This window comes from Octopus sinensis, linkage group LG11 (assembly GCF_006345805.1).
Source record: "Octopus sinensis linkage group LG11, ASM634580v1, whole genome shotgun sequence".
NCBI classification, from domain to species: Eukaryota; Metazoa; Mollusca; class Cephalopoda; order Octopoda; family Octopodidae; genus Octopus; species Octopus sinensis.
The window spans coordinates 61,431,864-61,454,554 of record NC_043007.1 but is presented as its reverse complement, the minus strand read 5'-3'; the positions used below and the strand labels follow the sequence as shown (position 1 = coordinate 61,454,554).

Genomic DNA, 22,691 nt, shown 5'->3' with positions numbered 1-22,691 from the left:
TCACGACTATAAGATACCCGCTTTTGGTTAAACTGCACCGCAAAATGTGGGAGTAGTTAGGAATCTAAATCGTAGGAGACAGACACACAACTTCACTCTTATATAAAGATGCTTTTTTTTTCAGTCATAGAGTTAGATTTATGAAGGTCTTCAGTAGAAAATCCTTCGAATTCTGACTCGCTGCTTGATATAATGAAATTCGTATCCATTTTTTGTCAGAATTACAAATTTTGAAAACACAATAGGAACAAATTTCGGAAAAAAATCTCCCATAATTCACGGAATTAAAATTACACTTCGATTTTTGTACAAAACTGTAGTTGAAGTGTTTACGAAGTATAATACGTGTTTTCACGAATGTACTAAAGAGATTTGCTCTGATATTCTCATTTAAATATGAATAGGTAAATTCGGGCGGCTTGGTAACTATATATAAGTGTCGTCTGTTTATACATAAACACTTTTCATACTGCAATTATATATACATATATCTATATATAATATTATATAATAAAATATATACAGAGTAAAATAAAAACCATTTACCTTTTCTGTCCGTCTGTGTGTCTTTGCAAATGTGGAATGATAATGATGTTGAAGTTTTGGTTTTGGCGCCTTTTTTACTAATAACAAACACACACGTGTTTGTATGTAGTTGTATGTGTATGTAGTTGTATGTAGTTGTATATGTATGTGTATGCGTGTGTGTGAGGAATGACACACACACACTCACGCACGCACACATGTACATCAATGCTTTCGGAGTGATATGTTAAAATATTGAGTTTTCTCGAATTTTGTCTTAATTGGTGGTAAAATTGAAAGAAATTTTTTATGGCATCACCCACTGAAGTACTCTGAAAAATCTTAGGTAAATTCTAATTGAAGAAATTGTGTGAGGATAAATTGTTATGTATTTATTTGTTTCTGTTTGCTGTGTTTTTTTATTTTTTGAGTAGTGGTTTAAACACTTTCAGTTTAGTCTTCCTCAAATCACTCTGTCGCTATTTACTTTCATTTTATTCGTTGCACACTGTGTGTGTGCGTTTGCGTGTGGTGTAAACCAGACTAAGAAAAGCATTTGACACACACACCAGAATGTGAGTTTTCTGTAAATTTTGCTTAATTGGAGTTTAAATTTTAAAAACTGGACCTGGCATGACGCGATGCATTGTACTGTTAAAAATGCTAGGTAAATTGTAATTGAAGAAATCCTATATTGTAGATTTGTATAACTCCCAAAGGGAGGCAGATAAAATCTGCCTTTTATAATAAGAGATTACATTAGAAATAAAGACCTGTCCCATTTCAAGATGGGTAAGAAGCAAATGCATTTTAGTGAAAATCAATATATTTAACCACGATAATATTTCTCCTCATTATTGAAAACGTAATCCCATCCATTTGACAAATTGGTAAGACCTCGGGCATAACATTCTTCAGGTTTCGAAGCAAAGAAAAACTGAATATCATTTTCAACCTCTTCTTAATTTAGAAATTGATTTCCCACTAAATGAGGTTGCTGTGGTGTGAAAAGATGACAGTCAAATGGGGCAAGATTAGTAGAGACAGGAGGAAGAGACAAAACTTCCATTTTTGGGACCATAATCTTTTCCTGAAAGAGCAACAATCCTTTATGATTGACCAATCATGGATGCCTTCTAAGCATATTTTTGTGTAAAGCCTCCAGTTGACAATACTTTTCTGCATTACCGCTTTCGTAGGACGGGACCACAAGCTACGTGTTTGCAAAGGAAATTCCTTAATCAAACAGCCGCGCCTAATTGGAAAGATTGTAGTCCATTCCTTTTCTTACTAAACACGCTCTCCAAGTATAACACCATATATATATATATATATATATATATATATATATATATATATATATAATGTATATGTATATGTATGTATGTATGTATTTTTACATGTGTGAGTGTGTGTGTGTTTAAGTCTTCTAAGAGTCCATAAGTCAGGAAAAAATGCACTTGTATATCTGTCACTTATAATAATGATATATGGGTATATAACACTTCGGAGAATATATGTGTGTGTGTGTATATATATATATATATATATATATATATATATATATATATATATATATATATGATAGCCTCTTCATCAGATGTGTATGTCTATGTGTATTTGTGTCTTTGAGTATGTGTAAGGCCAAGCTAATCAATATGTTTGCTGTTCTATTCTTTGAATTCCTACCCACCTTTTTTAATTTCAGAAACGAAAGAATGTCGCTACTTCGGAAAAGTATACTTTATTGGGCAGACGTTCATAGCCATAGATAAATGCAACCAGTGCACTTGCAAGTACACTGGAGCTGTTGTGTGCACCGAAAAGAAATGTTCTCTCTTGAAAACTACAGGTAATATTAAAAGACGCTTTTTGTAAGGCAGCGATCTAGTAGAATCGTTAGCACGCCGGGAAAAAATGCTTAGCGGCATTTCCTCCGTCTTTGCGTTCTGAGTTCAAATTACCTTTCATCCTTTCGAGGTCGATAAAATAAGTACCAGTTGAACACTGGAGTCGATGTAATCGATTTTCCCTAACTCTCGAAATTGTTGGCCTTATGCCAGACTTTGAAAGTAATATTAAAAGACGCTGTGCAGATAATACCTGACTGACTTGATACTTGAACTTAAGCATCTAATTCAACTGAATCTCAATTATATATATATGTGTGTATATATATATATATATATATATATATATATATATATATATATATATATATATATATATGTATTGATTGATTGATTGATTGATTGATTGATTCTAGTTTCAGCTTATGAGCTGTGGCCATGCTGGGGCACCGCCATTTGGTGTTGCTACTTGGTTTCACTTCATGGAGGCTTTCTAGCAACTGCTATTTGGTGCATGAGAGAGTTCGATGCAGCTGCCCTCATCTGCCGTGAAGTTGGTTCATCTGGGACACCTGACAGGAAGAGATCCAGCTTCATTTTAAAGACATCTGTATCCACCCCATGCAGGTCTCTCAGGTTCTTCGGGAGGATATTGAAGAGCTGTGGGCCTCGGAAGCCCAGGCTATCACAGAATCTTGTCCTACATCTTGATGGCAGGTTTGGAGTCCTAGGCACCACGCAGTGGCGCCCAGTTCTGGCATTTGCGTAACTCTCGATGCCAAAGTTCAGGACACTTCCCTCCAGGATCTTCCAGATGTATATTATGGCATATCTTTCCCGCCTACGCTCCAGGGAATATAATTTTAATCTCTTGAGTCTTTCCCAGTAGCTTACATTCTGCATAGAGGCTATCTTCTTTGTGTAGCTTCGTTGGATCGCCTCAAGTTCTGTGATCAACTTGACGCTGGATGGTGACCATAGCTGAGAGCAATAGTCAAAGTGGCTTAGGACAAGTGTCTTCCAGAGGACCATCATGGTTTCTTGTTCTCTTGTTCTAAAGGTTCTAAGAATCCAGCCAGCCAGCCGTCTACATTTCATTGTCAGTTTAGCAACATGTACATGAAAGGTCGCGTCATCACTCATGTGAATACCCAGGTCACGCACTGATTGTGCCTCTGGGATTGCAATCCCTCCGGGTCCAGTGTATTCATTGGGTATTGCATTCAGTTTTGCATGCTGATAGTATAAAGCTTGAAACTTTCCAGCATTGAACTGCATGCTATTCTTTTCAGCCCACTTGTATATTTCGTCCAGCTCACATTGCAGGTGTTTAGTGTCCTCAGGGTTCTGTATTGCCTGTGAAACTTTTGTATCATCTGCATAACTTGTGATCGTGGCTCTCTGCGTGGCTGAGGGCATGTCTGAGAGGGCCATTATGAACAGTAGTGGTCCCAGAACAGTGCCCTGCGGAACACCGCTCACTATTTGTGTGTTAATGGAGGTGGCCCCATTGGCTACTACCACCTGACTTCTATCCTTCAGAAAGTCATGAAGCCATTCTGCCAGTTTTCCAACTATGTTGAGATCACGCAGTTTGTGACATATCATTCTATGATCGACTTTATCAAAGGCCTTTGCAAAGTCGAGATATATCACTTCCACATTGAGTGGTTGAGCAGCCGTTTCAGCACCCAGTCATAGTGTTGTAGGAGCTGAGTTAAACAGCTTCTCCCTGGTCGGAAACCATGTTGGGTGTCGGGCAGCAAGTCATTCTCTTCAAGGAAGGTGATCAGCTTCCTTCTGACTATTCGTTCCATGACCTTGCTGATGTGTGAGGTCAGAGAGATAGGTCTATAGTTCTTGGCTTCCGCTCTGCTACCTCCTTTATGAATGGGGCATATTTTACCTTCCTTCAGTTTTCCTGGAAGTTTGCCAGCTGCAAGGAAGCTCTGAAAGAGGAACTGCAGTGGTCTTGCTAGGACTCTCTTACATGCTTTTAGGAGGATTGCCGGGAATCCATCGGGGCCAGTAGCTGAGTCTGTTTTCATTTCATCTATAGCCTTGGTTACATCGTCTTCCTTTATATCGATGTAATCTATCGTCGCCGCCTCTGATTTTATATCTGCAGTGGTAAAAAAGTCAGTTGGATTTGTGATTTGGAGATGCCCAAGGGGTGGAGTGAAAACACTCTTGAATTGCTCATTCAGTATTTCACTTACCCTCATTGGTTTTCCTGTAAGTGTGCCATCCTTTTCGAGGAGTGGCCCTATTCTACAGTGCACTGTAGCTGTTTCTTTGGCATACCTGTAGAAAGCTCTGGGGTTAGATTTTATGTTTTCTATAGCCCAGGCTTCTTTGTCTGCTCTTTCTTTTTCATGGGAGAGTTGCAGACATTTTTCGATTTCCAACAGTTTTACTTTTAGGCGGGACTTTTCACTGCTTTCAATCTGTTTGTTTAGGCGATTCGAAAATTTCGTACGCCGTCTCATTAAAATTTTCCTCTCTCTGGGGATTTTGTTCTTGTGTACATATATAATATATATTATATATATATATATATATATATATATATATATATATATATATATATATAGATATATATATATATATATATATATATATGTATATATATACACGCATATATACCTACATGCATACATATATATATGTATTTATGTACATATATATATATATATATATATATATATATATATATTATATATAATATATATATATATATATATATATATATATATATATATATATATATATGTATATATACACGCATATATACCTACATGCATACATATATATGTATTATGTACATATATGTATATATATATATATATATATATATATATATATATATATATATATAAACAACTTATAAATTATATGGTTATTGACGATTAAGTCTCGGCATATTTGGCATTGAAATTTTTTTCTTTTGCCCTTGTTTATAAATTTAACCTTTAAAGGTATTTTTTTAATATGCTGGCCATTGATAAAAATTTTTTGAAAATTTTATTTATATTATATATATATATAGCAAAGTCTGTACGTAGACCGCTATTTTCACTAAACATAACTGACAATAAGTTAAGTTTCTTGTATGTTTTCAACTAGTGTGATCTCTATCATGCGTATTATGAATTTATTTTTCCGAAAACGGATTCTGGGGTGCGGTGGGGAATAAATTAGCTTTAGAATTTGAAGTTCGGAAGTATGGAAGTGGATACTTTATGGACACGTTGTGTTTTGGGGAAAAGAAAGATAAAGCAACAGAGCGAGCGAGCGGCGCTTCGGGAGTGGTAAATATCCGAGTGAGGTGTATACCAAGAGCTACCCTTCAGCTCAAGGATATCTTGATAAATGGAAGTTTACATTGTCGCAAGGAGGTACATGTTAACACATGGAAGCGTTAATCAGTATGTATAGAGATCACAGTAGGAGTTGAGAATATAAATGTAGAGAGAAATTAGGATTAAATGAAAGAAAAAAAACATAAGGTAGTGAGAAGAAAGAGGAATTTAAGCAACAACAATTGACTTACATCAATTATTATTTTTTTTAATTCAATGCGACTGTATTCCATCTAACAGTTGTTTCTGCTTCCAATGTTATATGGTATTGCCAATGATATTCTAAAAATAATATTCATCATATTTCGTAATAAATCCGATCTGGAACATGGAGCTTCATCAGAGTGAAGAAAAATACATGCATAAAAGAAAAGAAAAAAGGGAAGAGTCTCGAGAGGAAAAAGAAAGGCTTAATATGTTTAAATCATACCATTTTACTTATGTGTCGCTTTGGGAAGTTGAGTAAATGACTAAACTTCAAACAGTAATTGGTGGGTTAATTTTTCTATGGGGGTAAAAGGGTGGATAAGTGTTAAAAAAAAGTCAAAATTAAACAAATTTTACAATAACGGGATGCGCCAATAGGTTTAGTCACTTCAAAAACTATATATATATATATATATAATATATTTATATATATATATATATAAGATATAATTGTTATATTAGACCGATTTTCATGAAGCTTAGTAGTCGAATGAAATAAAGCCACATGAATGAATTTAGAAACACCAAAAAAATGAAGTAAATGTTACGGGATTTATTTTTGATTTTTGAAATATTTTACGTAGCACATTCAATATGGTGCGTAGATGACAATGTTTTTCAGTCATCTGAATCCCGACGCTCCAGAAGTCAAAGGGCTAGGGAAACACCGGAGGAAAGACAAGACAGGTTCTATTCTCAGAGACAACGAGATGCCGTGGAGCCACAACAGCAACGAAATGTAACGATTAGGTTTGTAACAACCAGGAAAGCCTGCTTGAGAAAACAAGAGACACCAGAGTAGAAACGACGGAGATTGGTGTCTCAAGCCAATAGACAAGCTCTCTTCTCGAAACACTAGACACCAGAGCAAAAACGCCGAAGGTGGTGTCTCAATCCGATAGAGAAGTCCCCCAAAGAAAATGTTACTCCAGAGAGCAGGAAACATCATGCCAACGACATGTCACGTTTGGATTTAAACATTTTTCTCGTGAAGAGTGGCTACTAGCAGTCTTTTGCCACCTGACACAAAGGCATTATGATATATGCTTTTCGATCTTGGTCGTCCAGATAGAGAGGAATCTGCGAGAGAAAAATTTCCTGAGTAAAACTTCTTAAAACATTGTTGGAATGTCCGGTCACTTACATCTTTATTTCTATAGACAGAACGGATATTTACTTAAAGGAATTGGTTGGCTTCGGTTTCTACTAAAAAAACACTTATCCACAGTGCCGATACATACACACACACACACACCACACACACACACACACACACACATATATATATATATATATATATATATATATATATATATTATATATATATTGAGTCTCTTTTATTGGATGCTCGAAGGCATCCCAACTAAGATCAAAATATGTTTAGTGTTCATATAAATCTCGATTACGGTTATATATATATATTATATATATATATATATATATATATATTAATATTAAATATTTTATAAATGTATTTTAAAATATATGGGCTGTTAAAATATATGGAGAGCCAAGGCGAAAAAGGAGAGAAAATTAAAAACGCAGAGTTTAGGCAGTCAAGCAAATTCCCGATCGCATAAATGAAATCATTCAACCACTGTAGTTGAAGCATATACATTTATACACATCAGCATAAATCATGCATGTATAGGCATAAAGATCCTGTACATGCATGATTTATGCTGATGTGTATGCTTCAACTACTGTGGTTGAATGATTTCATTTTTGCGTTCGGGAATTTGTTTGACTGCCTAAACTTTGCGTTTTCAATTTTCTCTACTCTATATTATGTGTGTGTGTATGGGTGGAGGTGTGCGCGCGTGTGTGTGTGTGTACATATGGTAGGTTCTCGTCGTCATATATGCATATGTCTATTTGTGAATTGTTTGTGTTAGGCTGGGATGATCAATACTATTATTGTTATATTCTATGACTGAGGAAGCTTCAGTTTCATCTTGAATTTGTACACAACTTTTTTTCCTTTTCAGGAGTCAAATTACAATGCCACTACTACGGAAAAGTATACATAATTGGGCAAACGTTCATAGCCATAGATAAATGCAATCAGTGCACGTGCAAGCCCACTGGAGCTATTGTATGCACCGAAAAGTCATGCGCTGCTTTAAAAAATGAAGGTAATACTAAAAGATGCTTTTCAACAGATTTTACTAATCACTGGATAGGTTCTAATGCCCAACATCTCCCGCTTCTTTACTAGGGTTAAATGTCAATATGTCAATCACTTTCTGTATTTTATTCAGTGTGCTCGCTATTACAGACCGGAAAGTGGAACGGACGGTGAAACATGGAAAAGCAGTCGCAATTATTATTGTTTATGTGGCAACTGCCTTTTTGGTTCTCTTCGTACAGGTCGGCCATTGAATGTTGATATGCGGTGGGACATGTGTACGTGCGTGCCTGTGTGTGTGTACGTGTGAGTGTGCGTGTGTGGATGTGTCGGGGTGTGTGTGTGTGTGTGCGTCGGTGTGTATGTATCGGTGTGGGCAATTGAATGACTTGCAATTCAGATGTCGACTAACCACTCTTTTCGGATAATTCGAAGGGAAAAAGAATTTTCTTCACGTTTTTCTCCTTCTTTCTCTCTCCCTCTCTCTCTCTCTTTCATTCTCTCTCTCTCTCTCTCTCTCTCTCTCTTTCTCTTCCCCCCTTCTCTCATTGTGTCTTTCTCACTTCTGCCTGTCTCACTTTCTTTGTTTTTCTTCAATTAAGACTGTCCCCAGTCAGCACAGGTAGCTCAAAATCATCAATTTTTACAGCAGCACATTTTTAGCCTGTTTTTATCATTACTGACAACAAAGAATCACTCTTTAGTATTTTAGAGATTCGCAGGTAAGGTTTCTACCGTGATCGACTTAATTATCACTAAAATCCAGACGCTTATATCTCAGGCCAGGAAATTAAAACAGTTGAGCTCAATACGAAAGACGGAAAACGCACCGGCTATTAATTCTCCTTCTACTGCAATTACCACTACTGTTTTTCCGGTTCATGTTACATATTAGTCATGTTTTTAGCGAAATTTATCTACATCATAGTGACACGGATAAGTCAATACCTCGTACGCGTCCGACATGAGTCGACTATATTTCCACCTTCTGTTTTATTAATTTTTTCTTAAATAAGTGGGAAAAAATCATGCGAACCTATTTAAGAACCGATGGCACAAATCATTTGTAAAAACATTGCATTCGTAATAACACTCTCAAACTGTGACATTGGGGAAAGGAGACAAAAGTTATCAATGAACTTTTCCTGTTTTGTCTCGATCTTATGGTCAATTTTATATACTTTATTCTACCATCGTCATATTCATATGATAGCGTGACATAATGACCAGCTATTTGTGCAAAGGGCTTTCTTCAAATTTATATTTAATTCTTGTTGGTAAAGTCTTCCTTTCAGAAAATACAACACCGAAAATTGAAATTTTATTCAACTGCCACTACAATGGGAAAACATTCGTATTTGGACAAAGCTTCTCATCTGCAGATAGATGTAATACGTGTAGTTGCAAGAACAAAGGAACCGTCACGTGTACCAAAAAGCTTTGCTCTGCCTCAAAAAATAAAGGTAATATTAAAAGATGTTTTTGAAATAAGATACTCTGAACTATATTTTAAATATTATACTCCACGTTTTATGAAAAAAGAAAAGAAAAATTGCATACGTCTAAATAACAATATACTATATTTTTAAAGCGTGAACTATATAAAATAGAGGCAAATGGCGTCGTGTTATTAAAAGTGCGCTGATTGTAATATACTCCTGCGTTACATTCTTTGTCAAATTCTTTACAAGTTAAGATTTGATTATTAGGATATGAATGAGGAAAACAATCTCGAAAAACAAATTCGAGTTGAAACTTTAGCAAATGAAATTTGATCTAATGAATATAGAATCAGGACTTCTGAGATAAACTCTCTCGATAAATGATAAATGGGTCTATGTACTTTGAATTCAAATCATAACAAGGTTAACTTTGCCTTTCATCCTTTCGAGATCAATAAATAAAGTACCAGCACTGGGATCGATTCTTCTCTTTCTCTCTTTCTATCTTGCTGACTTTCATCTTCTCTCTCTCTCTCTCTCTTTCCCCCACTGTCCCTCTCTCTCTCTCTCTCTCTCTCTCTCTCTCTCTCTTTCCCCCACTGTCCCTCTCTCTCTCTCTCTCTCTCTCTCTCTCTCTCTCTCTCTCTCTCTCTCTCTCTCTCTCTCTCTCTCCGGAATGAAATCGGCTTTGGTAAGACTTGTAGGGTTATGGTCTCCATCAAGTCTAAAAATGCTCATGAGATGCCGAATGTCATGACGAAGTCCTTACGAATTCATCAAGGAGTTGAGGACCCAAGCAAAGCAGGGCGAGTAGATATCACAATCCAAGATAAGAGTTTATAGTGAACATTCTTAGGTCACTTATAAGAATAGGGTGAAATGAACAAATTTTGTTGGGCTCTGGTTTCATCTTCTATGGTGTTAGACTTCAACCTTGTTAAAACTCTCAAACACGAGATACTGGAAATTGAAACTGATCCACAATGTGCTAACCTTCATGATAAACCACAAGCATCTAAATATCAATTCCTGTTTGAAGTTAAATATTAAGCATTATGAACCAATGAGAGATCTTCTATTTGGTCACCCGACCTACTAGAAATAACAGCCAAATCATTATCCAACCCCAAAAGAAAATAAACACAGTGAACAGTATAATCTGTGCATCGCATCATATCCATTTATATGTTGTGTGACTCTCGTTATAAACTTTACAATACAAAGCTAAAGTAAATTTATTTTTCCCGTCGAAATTTTCTTCGATTTTAGATTTCTAGTCTTATATACTCTTGTTGACAAGCATATGAAAGTGTGACGAGTTGACCAAATCTTCTCTGTGTGTATGTGTGCGTGTGCATGTGTGTGTGTTTGTGTGATTGTGTGTGTAAGTGTGTATGTGTGTGTGTGTGTGTGTGTGTGTGTGTGTGTGTGTGTGTGTGTGTGTGCGCGCGTGTGTATGTGTGTGTGTGTGTGACATGGTATCTTCAAATTCATCTCGTGTTCGTGCAAACCTTATCTTTCAGTAACTACAACAACATCGATTAGCAGCACACTCAGAGTGTGTAACTACCGTGGAAAATCGTTCAGAATTGAGGAGACGTTTTTAGCTGAAGATAAATGCAATCATTGCACTTGCAAGACTGATGGGAATGTAGTTTGTACGAGAAAGGCGTGCTCTAACGCTACTGATGAAGGTAATACTAAATGGTGTTTTTCAATCAGGATGCAATGAATTAGAGTTTTAAATTGATCACCATTTAATTTTTAAAATATAACGTCCGAAATGATTATTTACGAAAGACGAAAGAGCGGACGATTCAAAGTGCTGGAGGTTGTTGTTAATAGTTCACTTCTGTTTTGAGATGCTGGGAGTGCAATGGGACGAGGATTGAACATTATATCGTGTTTTCAAAGACAGAGATGTATTCCTGTTCGGTGTTTAGCGACGATAAAAGGACAACTGTAGGGATTATTGTTTGGGAGTAATAGATCGGATATTATCAATGCCAGTGGCATTGACTTAAACAGACCAGAGTGTAGTGGCACATAGCGTTGTATAAGCAATGTTATGAAGTCAGGACTAGAATGGATTTCATTATTGCGTATAATGCAAAATATGCATATTTAACTGTTAAGCAGAAATACTGCATTATTAAAACATTATAGTGTGTTAATGGACTATAATTTCTGTTCTTGTTCTGCAACAGAAAGCAGTTAATCATATGGAAAGTAAAATCTTTTCATAGTTTATAAATCTGGATGAGTGGGCGGGGTGTATTCAAACATACTTTAAAATCGTGAAAAGCTTTTCTTTTCAGGAAAACCAAAAAGTTCCCCAAAATGTTACTACCATGGAAAAATATACGTAATTGGGCAGGCATTTATAGCTATAGATAGCTGTAATCAGTGCAGCTGCAAGACATATGGTAAAGTAGTGTGTTCCGAAAAGAAATGTCCTTCTTCCACAACTCCAGGTAAGACTAAAATAAGATATACTGAACCTGATCAGCATTTATTATGAACAGCATATTGTTTACATCTAAGTTTACTTATCTTTTTCAAAATTTTCAATAATATAAATCTGACGAGGATTAAGGTTTAACTCCTTGAGAAAAATAATGGCTATTAATCTGCTTTATCAACATCATCATCGTCATAATTATTATCAATATTATTATTTAAATTATTATTATCATCATCATCATTATTATTATCATTATTATTATTATTATTATTATTATTATTATTATTATTATTATTATTATTATTATTATTATCAAGGCGGTGAGCATGCAGAATCGTTAGCACGCCGGACGAAATGCTTAGAGGTATTTCGTCCGTCTTCACGTTCTGAGTTCAAATTTCGCTGATGTCGACTTTGCCTTTCATCCTTTTGGGATCGATAAATTAAGTACCAGTGAAATACTGCGGTCTATGTAATTGACTCATCCCCTCCCCTGAACTGGCTGCTCTTGTGGCAAAATCTGAAACCATTATTATCGTCGTCGTTGTTGTTGTTGTTGTTGTGTTGTTGTGTTGTTGTTGTTGTTGTTGTTGTTGTTGTTGTTGTTGATGATGATGATGATGATGATGATGATGATGATGATGATGATGATGATGATGATGATGATGATGATGATGGTACTCGTTGGATGCCCGTCGCATCGCTGGTAAGTTTGTGTTTTTAAAAGTTGTATAAATTTTGTTATATAAGAGGTGTTAAGGCTACCAAGACCACTTGGATTGGTTGGTTTATTCATTTGCACCCCTTTTGGGGGTCCAAATTTGGAAAGAAAATTTTCAACTTTGTTTCAAAAATAAATTTTTTAAAAACATGGAGATATAGCTCCTAATAGAAATCCCCAACTCAATTTTCCGAGTTAGACGGTGCTTACCGTGTTCACTTCACTGACGATCCGTCTGGGTTAACGGCTCGCGTTGGTCGACTACATTTTACACGGTCACAGCAGATGAGGATGTATCTCGTAGAGATAGGGAACTGGCTGGAACTTTGTTTGACAGGTCGCGACGGGAGGACCGGGAATATGCCGACAAATGATGAATGCAGCTATTTCTCGGAACCGTTCTACATCGCTCGCTCGGTCTACCAAGGTTGCCCGCTCTCGCCTTTTCTGTGCATGTTGTTTCTCGATCCGTTGCTGCGAAAGCTGAGTTAGTTGAGGTGCAACCCTTTCGAATTGAGATCTGGGTAGGCCGTGTTGGCGTACGCGGACGACTTCAACGTCATGATGTCGGACGCCACGAAATGGAGACATCAGGCACGATACTAAAGGAAAACGAAATAGTGACTAAGGCCAAGATCAATGTGGACTAGTGGTGGGCTTTCAGCTGGGCACCCGGAGAAGCAGGTCCATTTCGTTGAATGGTGTCGTGGAACGCTAGACAAAACAATTAAATTATACGGTGTCTTGTTTGATCCAGGTCTCCAAGTGGATAAGAACTGAGACGAAGTAACGAACAAACTGACCAACCTTACCCAAAAGTTGGCAGAGAAGATATCCCTGAAAGGGCGGACAGCGGTGGCAAATGTCTACAACACATCCTTTAATTTTTACCGTCTGACTGACATGCCTTGCCCCAGTTATTGCCTGATCAGATTGGATAATCAGTTATTCAGTTTCTTGTGGCAGTCCAGTAGTCAAGCAGTCCATCTGCTGCCAACACCCTATGCACAGTGGCTTAGGCTTACCTTGGCTGCTGATACGCAGACACACGCTGAAGTTACGCCACTTGCAGAGACTCCTAGACAATAAACGCAGGTGGGTATCGTTCATGAGTTACGTTCCTTGTTGAAATAAAGACCGAAGACTGGGCACCTGGTATCTAGAATGTGTTTAGAGTTATATCGAAAAGCTGCTGTCGCGTGAGATGGTTCCGATTATCGACTGAGTTCATAATGATGTTTGCCTGCTACCCTCCGTTAATTGGGCAAGGAATGCAGATTTCCTCTGCAGGGAAGGCAGCTTTCCTTTGCGGTGAATGCAGCTTTCCATTGCATGATATCCAGAGATAAAACGGTTGAGTGGTGGATCATGGTGAAAGGTACGGGGACAGAAACTTTCTTCTTTAGCAGAGCCTACATCGACTTTTTCAAGTTTCACTTGAAAAGGAAAATGAGTGTGAAGAGGGAGGTGCTGTCCTCGAATGAATTCATTGAAAGTGTTGGATGAGTGGTTGGGGTGGTTGGGAGTGGTGTAAGTAATACCACTCTTGGTATAGACCTATGCATCGGAGAACAGAAATAAGAGAGGACACTTGTCCTTTGGCGTTCTGAGAAATCTTGGATGGTGGGGTTCCCCGGTTGGCTCTTGAGTTCTCCTGCATCAGAAGAATCATATCATTATCACCTTTCTTTACTGATATATACCATGTATAATGCTTTTCGTTTGTTAACATTGTATACCTTGTATACTTATGTCTATTTTATTTTTTATTCTATTATACATAATTCCCCCACACTTTATGTCCGTTTTTATATTGTTCGCTTCATCCATTACCCTGGTGGCAAATAAAAGAAATTATTATTATATTAGGCAGGCGATGAGTTAGCAGAATGGTTAGTACGCCGGACGAAATGCTTAGCCGCATTTCGTCCGTCCCTACATTTTGTGTTTAAATTCCCTTGAAGCTGACTTTGCCTTTCGCCCTCTCGGAGTCGATAAAATAAACACCAAATACTTGGATCAATGTAATTGACTGGCCCCTCCCCTAAAATTTCAGGCCTTGTGCCGATAGTAAAAAGATTTAGTAGTAGTAGTGTAGTAGTAGTAGTAGTAGTAGTAGTAGTGGTGGTGGTGGTGGTGGTGGTGGTGGTGGTGGTGGTGGTGGTAGTAGTAGTAGTAGTAGTAGTAGTATTAGTAGTGGTAGTGGTGGTGGTGGTGGTGGTGGTGGTGGTGGTGGTGGTAGTAGTAGTAGTAGTAGTAGTAGTAGTAGTAGTAGTAGTAGTAGTAGTAGTAGAGCTGACAGAATCGTCCCCGTGTCGGACAAAATGTTTAATAGAATTTCTTTCGGTCTTTTATGCTCTGAGTTCAAATGCTTTCGAGGCCAACTCTGCCTTTCAACCTTTCGAGGTCGATAAAATAAAGTGCCAGTCAAATACTGGGGTCGATGTAATCGACTTCTCCATCCCACCAAAATATTTCGCGCCTTGTGCCTACAGCAGAGAGAATTATTGCTATGATTGTTGTTGTTGTTGCTCTTTGCATTCTAATAATTCTGATATGTGATTAAGTAATTAATATTCAAATAGAAATGGAAGGTATTTTGAGAGAAATGCAAAACAGGTATACAAATACAATGTTTTGAAATTTAAATTTAGTCGAAGAGATTGAAAAGTGAACCCTTAATTCTTAAGTGTTTCAATGATTTGTGTTGCCTTAATTTATTGTAATTTTCGAGAAACTTGTTACCTTGAGGCTTCTTGTGTTCTTATGTCAGTCTAATCTCTAAGAAATATGATAATGCTATGTACTAGAAGCAATACTATTAATGGGTTCTGTTGATATTATTACATACAGTATTGAATGCTTTTTGCAGTTATTTTACTGTAATACTTCAAACCTAAAACTTAACACTGTATTTATGTCTAGGCTGTTTCACCCTTGTCTTGAAAAGTCAACTATCAGTAACATCTGTAGTAGGATAAACAACTCGTAGAATGTACGTATAGGCACTCCAAAAACAAATCCTTCACTTCAGCCGCGTGAAGTTAAATGGATTAGATGCTACTTTTCGCCACTCCCAAATAATGATAGCAAGTTTTACAAATAAAACTTGCGAAGGAAAAATTAATTGACTCACATATCTTGAAACACAGTGAAATGACAACAATAAATTAGACAAGCAATATCTTATCAATAAGATTCACAATCTTATTTAAGAAACAAATTTCAAACAAGCAATCATCAATTCTGGTACATCTTAGTCAGGGGTTGAAGGGCAGCTCTTCCACCGTTTTTGTCAAGGCCCCCAAGAAAAAGTAAAAGAAAGGAAGTTGTCCTCAAACTAGACAACTAGCCCGAGAGCTGGCCACAAACGGGAACTCTGCTAAAGGCACCCAAGAACCGGTTGATGATGTTAATTCGGGTGACTGATTAAGTTTACCACCCTCGCAGGTCAATGTAGGATTTTAACTCAGAACGCAAATAGCCAGGACAAATACTACACGAGATTTTTATTCAATGTTCTCGCAAATTTCTCTTTCCATCACCTTTCGCTCGTACTTTACCTTATCGTCTCTTAAAGAGACGAAAAGGTGATGTTGGCACTGACTGGATTTGAACTCATCGCGCAGTGATCCGAAACAAATACTGCATAGCATTTTGTTCCATGGTCTAACAATTTTACCAATTCACCGATATTGTTGTTTTTAACTGTACAAATTGGAAAAGTTCATGAGAATTGAAATGACTATACCTAGTGGGATCCTTGAAAATTCAAAGGATTAAGTCTGCATGTTTGCAAACATTGTGTAATATATTAAACAAAAGCAAAGAATCTCAAAAAATTCTTTTGAAATTCTGCCATTTAATCAAAACAGTACTTTTTAAATATAATTGAAATGAACTGAGAAGATATTATTTATTTACCTTTTTTTTAATATATTTGGCAGATACTATGTGCTACGATGTGCTTTATAAGTTTAAGGAAATAGAAATTGAATAAAGCTTTTTCATATATGTTGATTAAAGGATAATTATTTACTTTATTCTTGATTACGTATTTAGAAAAATAATAAATACAAACTATATTTTATATGACTATGATATGTACATCGGAAAAAGCATGAGCTCGGGCACTGATCATTCTATATTATAAAAGAGACTATACAAGCTATATGTAGATAGATAGAACTGATTTAAATGTATATGAATCATATTGTATGTGAACACACAAAATACTTTACAAAATGTATGAATCGAATGTAACATATATATATATACATATATATATATTAATCAAGGGACATACTATGTATGTCTACCTGCTGGAAAAGACAGTCAAAGGATTTATTTAAATCGCCAAAATGCAGTAGTTATTATCAGTGTATTTTGGCGATTTAAATAAGAGCTTTGATTGTTATTTCCAACAAGTAGGTATATTTAGTATGTCCTTTGATTAAAACAAGTAGGAAGTTGTATTTTTCAAAAAAGCGGAAGAGGAATAATCAAGATGAGTCATTTTCTTCAAACTTCATTGCATATTTAGAATTAAATTCTCTTTTGTTTTCTGAAAATCTCCTATATTAAATAGAAAAAATTCTATGTCTCTAAAGAAATTACTCAGTTCATCTTGATTACCTCACTTCCATTTTTTAATATATCATTGACCCCGGATATTTTTACCTAACTGATTAGTTTTTTCTCCGCGGGTAGTAAATATTAAGTCTTTCAGATTCTTTAATTTAATTCATTAATAACAAATCAACATCTACTAAGAAAATTACTCTTCTTGATTACTTCTCTTCCTAAAAATGAATCACCATCTACTAAACCTAAGAAAATAACTCATCTTGATTACACCTCTTCGCTTTTTCTAATATATATTATTAACCCCTAATATATTCACTTAATTAATAAGACTTTTGTCCACAGTTATTGAATATTATGCCTACTCATCATAAATGATAGGTTTTTTCTCCAAACTTAATAAATATTAGATTTAAAATTCTCTTTTAATCCAACTTATTAAATAATCAACACCTACTAGCCAAGTATAACCATATATATTAAAGCAGATGCATATTTGTATGTTTGTATAAGTGTTATAGAATCTCTGTATTTTCTATAACTATTTAGTACATGGATGGTTATTGTGACCATTTAGCATTGACCTAGTTTTCTTGATACAAAATCTGATTGCCAAATAGTAGGATACAGCCTCTAAGACAATATAATCCCCCTTCCACTTTAATTTCTTCATGAATAACTTCTGACATGTATTTCACCCCTACCTATTTCTATAAATAGAAAATCTCTTTTGTCTCCATTCGAATATCCCTCCCCACTTTCTAGCAGTTCAAAATAATTTAAAGAAAATTCTTCAGTCAGAAGATAAATTCTAATACCTTAATGTTCTTAATATTCAAATCAACATCTCTGTCTGTATATCTACCCTCTTTATAATGTTATCAATTAACATGAAAATAAGTATATGTATTGATGGAAGACCTCTATAAATGGCTGATGATTGCTCAACATTTTAAAACTGTTGTAATACTTACAAAATTAATAAAATGATGTAGCGTGAAACGATCGTACCAAATTACAGAAGATATTCTTGTTGCTTATTTTGAGTATATATGTACATATATATATATATATATATATATATATATATATATATATATATATATATATATATATATATATATATATATATATAGCAATAATAATTCTCTAAATGAGATATAGACAGTGACTGCTCCATAATATAAGGGATATTAGCCAATTGAATATGGCTAGGGACAGGGCAGGGTGGTGGGGGTGTCACTGTTGCATTTAGCCCCAGGCGAACATCAACGTCACCAGATAGGCCGACACCATCACGGCGTCCTCTATCTTGCAAAGGGAGATCATTCACCAAGAAGCGGATACATCCGCTTCTTGGTGAATGATCTCCCTTTGCAAGATAGAGGACGCCGTGATGGTGTCGGCCTATCTGGTGACGTTGATGTTCGCCTGGGGCTAAATGCAACAGTGACACCCCCACCACCCTGCCCTGTCCCTAGCCATATTCAATTGGCTAATATCCCTTATATTATATATATATATATATACACCCACGACAGTGGGTGAATATATTCTTAAGATCACCTTTTAATTACTCGCAAACGTCATCACAAATTCAGTTCTCAATGAATGATGATCCAATCCTAAGTTACATTTTGAGATAAACTAATTGAAATTTGGTTCATTAAAAAAAAGTAAGGTCAAAATATGTAAGGTTAAAAATGGGAGAGTTAGGCGAAAAATTGACTTTGAACCAAAATATCTCAATTATTTATTTTTTTTTTAATATCGATTAATTGGGTTTAAAAGAATGTGCTCATTGAGAAGAATGTTTTGGTAAAAATCTAGTTAAAAAGTATTAGCTACGAAAAAGTATAACTTTAAGTAAAGAAAAACATGGTAACCCCCAAAATTGATTTTGAATCAAAGTATCTCAGCTATTGTAAAAGAAAACTTTACAGTAGTTGTGTTCAAATAAAAGAGCTCTATGAGATAAATCCAATGATGAAAACTTCGTCAAAATATATTCGCTACAAAAAATGTGGTGTGACATGAAGTGACGTAAAAAGGTGATTATTTTAATAAATTGAAATATTTTTGTCGTTAAGATATTTGGTATTATAAAAATATACAATATTTGATATCATAGGTTGCTTAGCTTAATGGTACAGAGCACTGTACGGTGCTTGATGCTCTGTAGTGGCTTGTTTAGCCAGTTTTTTTCTGTTTTCTAAGGGTATTTAGCCGATCTGAGCTGTCTTAACAGCTATTCCTCTTTCGAGATTTACTGCAGATGAAAGACCTAGGAGAAGAATCTCATGGTGAAGAGCTTGCAAAAAATATTAGCTACAAAAAAGGTTGTGTGATTTTAAGTGACGAAAACAAAGTGATAATTTTAAGAAATCAAGATATTTTTTCTCTTATTAAGAGTAAAATATCATTTCAACTCCAATAAAAGAGTTCATCGAGACGAATATTTTGGAGAAAACCCCGTCTAAAAATAGTCAGCATTAAAATAGTTATGATTTTTTGCAATTTCATATTAATAATTTATTATTTTGTTTATGTATTAAAATATGTACATATTAAAAACATCTTTAAAAAATTCACTCATTAAAAATGAATTATTAGTTATTTATTCAATTAGAATATAACGTTATTTTATAATAAAAATTGTTTAAAATTATATCTATTTGTAACAGTTATGCTGCTGTTTATTAATCCTTTGTTATTTTTAGGTGCAAACAATATTTCTAAGTTTGAACAAAATCTTTATTTAAAAAATATTTACAATAGTATCATTTTTTCAATTATAAAGGTAAATGTAATTAATTATAATAATAGAAGCATTGCCTGGGAAAAAGTGGACTAGAATGAAAAATGCGGGCGCAGAATCCTAGAATATTTTTAAGTATTGAACCTGGAAAAGTACAGAACAAGCAGCAATTAAGCTTGGACAAGAAGAAAAAATTAATATATTACTGCAGAAGTTAGAATTTGCTAAATAAATTTCTGAAATTGTTCACCAAATATGTGTGCACTGTTTTGTTTTTTAATTTTTTTCTTTATGCTTTTTATTGCAATTTTTTCAATTTAAGTTAATATTATTGATTTAAAAGTTCCATTGTATTATGGTAAAACAATTCTGTCTTATTCTTAGTATTATTGTTTTTTAATTTTATTTTATTAACAAAACTCATAATCTGAAAATTTAAAATCACAGATATTGTGTTATAAAATTAAATATATATTTAATATATTTAATTCAAAAGAGTAAAAAATAGTAAAAAAGAATTTTAATGAAACAAAAGAATTAATTTCTTTAATGTTTGCATTATCAGATAACAAAGACATTTCTATTTACAGTTAGCAGAATATTTTTTCAAAATGAAAGCTAATGAATAAATTGAGTGCAAAATGTAGGAATGACTCTCTAGCTTTTTAAAAAACTTAGGCGTTATAGCTGTCAATTTTGCTTAAATTGTTACTATGTGATTTTTTAAAATATATACATCTGTAATATCGAGTTTTTAATGTGTAAACTTGCAAGCAATAAGTCTTTTCACTAAAATTGAAAATAAATACCTTCTTGGGTATTTTCATTTAAACTTTTGAGTAAAAATAAAAATATAAAAGGGCAGGCATTACTATTCTAGTTTTTAAATTCTAACTTCAGCAGCAACATTTTAAATTTTTTCTTTTGTACTTTTCCAGGTTCAATACTTAAGAATATTCTAGGATTCTGTGCCCGCATTTTTCATCTTAGTATGTATATATATATATATATATATATATATATATATATATATATCCATTGGCGTAACACGGACAAAACAGGCAGTCAGCAGGAAGAAGCAGAATGATTTTATAGAAGATGCTTCTTACAATATCAGCTGCAGTATACCACTTCCTATGAACGTATTTTAATGCAAAATAAGATTGTACCCAGTGTCTTTATTTATTACCAGCGCTCATTAGACAATGAGTCACATCAATAATTGGTATGGTTTGCCTCTTCTGTTAGATGCCTTTAGTGACACAGAAAAAAGCTAAACATTTTATTTTACGTATCTGTTCGTGTCTATCGCGGAAAAATTGATATATGATATTCTTACGCCGTCTTTTTTCCTTTATGTCAAAAGAAGCGTCTTCAGCTTCATATTGGATTCGTGTAAAACTTTTCTTTCAGAAACTACAGCAAAAAAGAAAGAAATGACCGTAATATGCCGTTACCAAGGACATCTATACATATTTGGGCAGGTATTCATGACTAGAGATAAATGTAATAAGTGCAGTTGCAAGTCCAAAGGAAAAGTAAAGTGCACTGAAAAGAAATGTACCTCCGCAACAATCCCAGGTAATTCTAAAAGATGTTTTTTTTAGACAGATGTATTAAATATTGTATCACCATTTTATATGTCAAAATGTCTATTGTTTAAGTCGAAATTAAATTGACCTGTTTTATTTTATATCACACTTTGAATTTTAAAATTGACACAAGACTATGATGCCGATAGTGGACAGTAATATAGATTATAAAACTGCCGTCTTTTCAGGTTCTTCAGTGATATAAGTTTTATTATAAGGGTACAGCCTAACCTTTAAATCTTATGTTTGTCATTGTCTTACATTCTTTACATTATTATAAACCTGATACACGGTTTTGGAGAAAAATATTGGGATTGGAATGGTGGTTTTCTGAGTCAGACAGTAATGTTTCGAAACCAATATAAAGAAAACGGAAATCATAGATTATCTAACAACATCGAATTTAATATATGGTTAATTTTTCAATGATTTGTGTTTTCATAATTTATTGTACTCTTGGGATACGAGCTTACTCAAAGCCTCCTTCTAAATGTCATGTCAATCTTTAACATGATGGTTTCACAATGTTGATAAAATGAAACTGTTTAAGGATTCCAGTATTGTGTGCAGAGTTAAATGCTTTTGGTATTGTCTGTAGTATTTATGTGAAGTATAATACAACAAACTTATTCTGGAGATATGGTAGGTAACATTTGTTTTCTTAGTTGCTCTCGATAGAAAACTATAAATTGCATCGGTAGAATGGCAAATATATTTCTGAGTGTCCAGCATCTTAAAAATAAAATCCTTCTCAACAGTTTCAGGACATTGAATAAATGAGAGATACCTTTCCTCATCTGTAGTCACTATGTCCATTTATACCCTGAAAAACAAAATTGGATGGAATTGCGAGTTGCCACATAAAATTACTTTCCTTTGAAACAATATTTTGCAAATATGAACTCAATACCAATAACTTAGTAGTTTTTCAATATTTTAACACACTTCTTTCAACTTAAGGTTTTTGTTTTAGAAAAGTAAATAAATACAAAATAGCTGTAACATAAATGACATTGCTGTAATTATCGAAAAGTAAGAATATATTGTAAATCTAAGAA

General features: G+C 34.6%; 1 protein-coding gene across 1 annotated transcript in view; it reads left to right on the top strand.

Annotated features, from left to right (window-relative positions):
- LOC115217671 overlaps positions 1 to 22,691 on the top strand; it is a 337,402-nt gene that overhangs the window by 197,758 nt on the left and 116,953 nt on the right. The window contains exons 35-40 of the mRNA XM_036507562.1: positions 2,234 to 2,377; positions 7,933 to 8,079; positions 9,356 to 9,535; positions 11,038 to 11,208; positions 11,833 to 11,988; positions 21,455 to 21,622. Of these exons, the coding sequence (XP_036363455.1) occupies positions 2,234 to 2,377; positions 7,933 to 8,079; positions 9,356 to 9,535; positions 11,038 to 11,208; positions 11,833 to 11,988; positions 21,455 to 21,622 (966 nt within the window). The remainder of the gene's footprint in view (positions 1 to 2,233; positions 2,378 to 7,932; positions 8,080 to 9,355; positions 9,536 to 11,037; positions 11,209 to 11,832; positions 11,989 to 21,454; positions 21,623 to 22,691) is intronic.